General features: G+C 44.0%; 1 protein-coding gene and 1 non-coding gene across 2 annotated transcripts in view; both read left to right on the forward strand.

Moving 5' to 3' along the window:
- The first annotated feature begins 1,641 nt into the window (after positions 1-1,641).
- Positions 1,642-4,952, forward strand: part of RBM44 (RNA binding motif protein 44) — an 18,996-nt gene continuing 15,685 nt past the window's right edge. Inside the window, 2 exon segments of the mRNA XM_025045426.1 lie at positions 1,642-1,714; positions 4,486-4,951. Of these exon segments, the coding sequence (XP_024901194.1) occupies positions 1,642-1,714; positions 4,486-4,951 (539 nt within the window).
- Positions 2,923-3,041, forward strand: LOC112478332. Its single transcript, XR_003045786.1, has one exon. It is a non-coding gene; the product is annotated as a 5S ribosomal RNA (ribosomal RNA).

Raw genomic sequence — 4,952 nt, forward strand, 5'->3', positions numbered from 1 at the left:
CTGGGGACAGGGCCCTTGTGTGCGGCAGAGTGGGGGCCTGCAGACCTTCTCCCTGACTTCTGGCTTCCCCCCACTTGGGCTGTTGGCCTCTGGAGACCCATTTCTCTGGGAGCTTTCTGAGAAAGGAAATGGGGTTCCTCCTCCCGAGCCCCCCAGCTGAGCAGGGGGCATCCAGGACCCCCTGGGGGTAGCCCTCAGAGCCCGCCAGGGAGCAGAAATGTGACCCCAGGCCAACCTGACTGAAGGGCTTCCATCTCTGAGGCCTCCCACTTCCCAGTGAAGACAGTTCCACTGGTCGATGGGACACGGCAACAGGGGTACCTTCTGGGGGGGTGCCGATGTAGCTGGGATGGGGTGTGTGGGGCCTGAGCCTCTATCCAAGGACCTCCCCTGAGGCCACAGGGTGTCCCTCTGACTCCTCTCCTTCCCACGCTGAGGGCAGCAGGGCTGGCTCTGGACACGTAGGAGAGGAGATAGGAGTTCCAGACCCTCCCTGTTGAAGCCCCAACCTGGGGCAGAGTCCCAGTGGCGCCTGCCTGCCTGCCTTCGCCAGAGCACTGGCACCAGCGCTGGGTCTGCTCCCTCGGTCAGCCCTGGCCGAGCTCCCGAGACAGGGCGAGAGGCTGGACACGCCTTTGCGGCCGCTGTCTTGCCAAGACCTCTGCTCACGCTCGTGACGGGCCGGGGTTGTGCTGGTCTCTTGATGCTGCCTGCGGACCCTTCGCGGGCTCCGCCCAGATGCCCTCTGGGGTGGGACTGGGAAGGGCTTTGAACTGATAGGAGAAAGGGGTCTCTGGCCACTCGGCAGACGCCAAGTCACACGATGCCTCCCTGTCACAGCCCGGGCCTCTGCCCACCACCTGGGCGGGACTGCTCTGGCCTCGCTCAGCAGAACCAACGCTGACAAATCCAGGGGTGGCCCTGAGAGCTCCAGGCCCAGCTCAAGTGACTAGACCCATTGTCATTAACTTTTTAAAAACACCTTTATTGAGGCATATTTTACTCATTTCAAATGTAAAATTGAGTGATTTTCATGACTTTTTCAAGGCAGGCAGCTACTAATCTACTTTGTCTATAAATTTGCTTCTTTGCATTCATTTAAATGGAATCATAATATGTGATCTCGTCTGGCTTTTAAATCAACATAATATTTTTGAGATTAATCCACAAGGTTACACGTGTCAGTAGTTTGTTCCTTTTATTGCTGAAAGATGTTCCATTGTGTGGATATATCATGTCATTGGTTTTTAATAAGTCTACAATTTGTTTTGGGAACATTTTGGTTCAAATATGTCATAAATAGGGTCACACTGCAGCCCTTATTACCCAGTTTTTGGAATAATGTGATTTTGGTGGCCTAATAACATTCATTGTGGTTTTTCTTGAAAGTTCTTTGGAAATTTTAAAAGAATATGTCTCATATGTTTAAATAGTAGTCTTTTATGTACCTGTTAATTTATGCTTTTAAAAAGTTATTCAAATGTCCTACTAGCTTTGTTTATTAGCCCTCTTATATTAGTATCTTTGACTATTATTGCCACTTTGTCAAATTATTTGGTTTTTTAGTATATTTAAAATATAATGCCAAGTATAATACTTGTTCAATATTTATACTTTTTCTAGAACATACCTCCTTGAGAGATGCAGGCCACTGCAGTAGTGGAGACGGCTCCTGGTAAAAGCTATCACGATAGTGGAGGAAACATCCAAAAAGGTGAGGACACAGGCCGGCGGCTTTATTCTGGGTAGGCAGAGGTCCTAAATGACACTGGCCAGAGCATTCCCCCCGGGCCGCTCCTTTCTAAGCGCCTCTGGAAACGTGAGGCTCTGCATGTTGTAAGTCAGCGAACTGCAAGTGACTTTTGGTGATTGTGGGTGATTGTGGGTGATTGTGGGCAGCCTACACAGGATCGCTCAGGGAAGTGGGATGTTCAGAGAGCGATGGTGAACCGGAAGAGAGAGTTTGTGTCCAGCCGGGCTTTCAGGAACTTGGGACAGGCACAGTTGCCTTAAGTGGAAAGTGGGCGGGTTGGCCTCTGCTACCCAAGTTGTACGTTTTTGTGAAACATACAAATGTGAAATTTCTTTTTCTGTGGTGATGATAGAAGAAAAAATAGGAAATAACAAGACCGTAAAAAGCAAGATGACTAAACTTTATGTGCCTATGAATATTTATGATTTGAAATATTAGGACTTTAGAATATGATAAAATGTTGTTTCAAGTCAGAAGAGAAGTAATGGATTATTCAGCAAATAGTATTAACCCAATTGACCATTTTAGAAAAAAAAGTTAGATTCTTAACTTATGCTAGAGAAAAATTAATTCTACATAGTGTAAAAAGGCTAAGTGTGACACACACTCATAATTAGAATAAATTATAGGAGAATACTTTTGTAATCATGTAGTAGGAAAGGTCAGAGAGACAAAGCCCAGAAGGGAGAGAAGAAAGGACTGATCCATTTAACTAAATCTTAAAAACCTTGGTAGAATGTTGCAAAAAGTTAAAAAAATAAGCAATGAACTATGAAAAATCGCTTATGAAAACAAATCATTAGTATCCAAAATATATAATGAATGCCTGTACAAACACAATTGACCCATGAGTTTGTAATTGAAGCTAGCAATGCTTTCCTTAGCTCTAGCCCCACATTTGCAAACATTTGAATCCGTGTGTTTTAATCAGTAACCTCAAACTCCGCATGCCTGGAAATAAACTCATTATCTTCCCCCGCCACCCTCCCGCTTTTCCTCTTCATAAAGCCCCTATGTTCTAGCTCCGAGTATTCTCACTGAACTGTAATACCAGCTGTAAACCCTAGCATTATCTTAGAGCAATGTTTAAGGAGGCGGTGGCCAGTTGGTGAGTCATGAAATCAGTTTAGCTGATTATGATCAGCTTTTTAAAAAATAGACTAGAAAATGTCTACGGCCATGCCACCCTGAACAAGCCCGATCCCATCTGATCTCGGAAGCTAAGCAGGGCCGGGCCTGGTTAGTACTTGGATGGGAGACCACCTAGGAAGCCCAGGTGCTGTGGGCATAAAAAAGTAAGGGATTGTAAACTGACAAGGTCCTTGCAAGCTGTGAGGTCAACCAAGGGTTGCCTCACCTAAAATAAATAAATAAATGAAATCTAAAATAGAGATAGATAGATAGATAGATAGATAGATAGATAGATAGATAGATAGATAGATGATAATAAATAAATAAAACAATAAATAAGACTAGAAAATACTAGAATACTTGGACGTAGAGTAGTTACTGTTTTTGTAAAATTTTTGTGTCAGTTATACACACATGAATGTGCACTGGATCTTGATGTAAAACGTGTTTCTGATTGTGTCTTAGACCACGAGAAAAGTTTGAGACTCACTAAGCTCACTCTCCCTCATCTACCATTCCTAACCAGCCACCAAGTCTTGTCATTTGCGGAACTTCCATACCAGTGCCGTCTTCTCCAGTCCCACATCTGCACTCTCGCTCTAGCGGCCTCTGGTCTCCCCTTCAGGCTGCCATTCTTCGTGTTGCCAGGGTGTCTGAACCATCCCGTTCACATGACTACCCTTTTAAGAAGCTTTCAGTCCTCTGTAGCCTTAGAATAAGAGCCACACTGCCTAGCACATTACAAAAGGCTTTTTCTGTCCTGTCACTCCATAGAGCTATTTCACTCCAGATAAGGTGGCCTACAGGTTCCAGAGAATGCCATGTTCTTTCACACAGCTGACTTAACGCATGCTGTTTGATTTGCCTAAGACAACTGTATTTTGTTTCAAAACACTTTTTTAAATGTAAAGTTTTCTCTGAAATCTGCTGCTCCTCTCTTCTTAAGCATTTCCCTGCTCATCCACACAACCCTGTCAGCACTCGTTAGCTGGATTCCAGTTAGGTGAGCTTTTCTCATCTGCGACTCTGGAAGCCATAAATATTTGGGTGCAGCACCCATGTCTTCTTTCCTCTGTTTCTGCGATGGCTAAGGCTGGAACTAGGAGGCACTCTAACATCACAGATGGCGTGGCTGCCTTACACACAGTAAACTCCTTGCCATGGAAAGAGTTTAAGAAGAATGTTGGCTACTATCTTAGCTGGGGCCACCATAACAAAACGCCACAGACTGGGTGGCTTAAACAACAGACTTCCACAGTTCTTGCAGTGTCTTCCCATCGTGGAAGGGAAGAGAGAGCAAGCCCTCTGGCATTTGTCCCATCTGGTAGGCCCCGCCCTCGACCTCATCTAGCCCCCATGCCCTCCCAAACACCCATCTCCAGTTAACCGTTGCCTTTGGAGTTGGGGCTGCAACATAGAAATTTTGAGGGGGACACAGTTCAGTCTATAGCAGCAACCGTAAGGGATATTTGTCACGAATAATGTAAGAAGTGTTCCTATGTTGGGAAGAGCTTGGACCAGATCCCATCTAAGGTCTTTTCTACTGTTTAGATTCTGTAATGTTGCTGCTGTTAACATTTTATCCTTTTTTTTTTAATCAGATGAGCCTTCAGATCCTAAGAAAGAAAATTTATTATCTTCCAATGGTTATAATGAAGCCAAATTGACTTTTCTTGATGATGACTGGGATTCCTTGGCCCTAGAACAAAGAGCTAATGACAAAAAACTCTGCAATACTGACAAAACAGATTTATTGGAGCCATCTTTTACTACGAATCCAGACACTAACGTAGAGAGTACACACTCTCAGTCAAGTGAGTTTGAAGACAGTATTGACTATGCTTTCTTGAATGAGACTTACTCTATACATTATTCAGAGTCAAAACTAAAGAATAAAAGTCTTATTCATTTAAATTCAGAATTAGATTCTAAAATGCAGAAAAGAGAAGAGGTGTTTTTTGATATTTTGGAACATCAAGGTAATAAGGTTATTGGCTTGGAAAGAATCTTTAAGATTTCAGATGATGAGGATAAAGAAACTGCCGAAGATATGCAAAAGCACGATACA

The sequence above is a fragment of the Pteropus alecto genome, unplaced genomic scaffold, assembly GCF_000325575.1.
Source record: "Pteropus alecto unplaced genomic scaffold, ASM32557v1 scaffold143, whole genome shotgun sequence".
Taxonomy (NCBI): domain Eukaryota; kingdom Metazoa; phylum Chordata; class Mammalia; order Chiroptera; family Pteropodidae; genus Pteropus; species Pteropus alecto.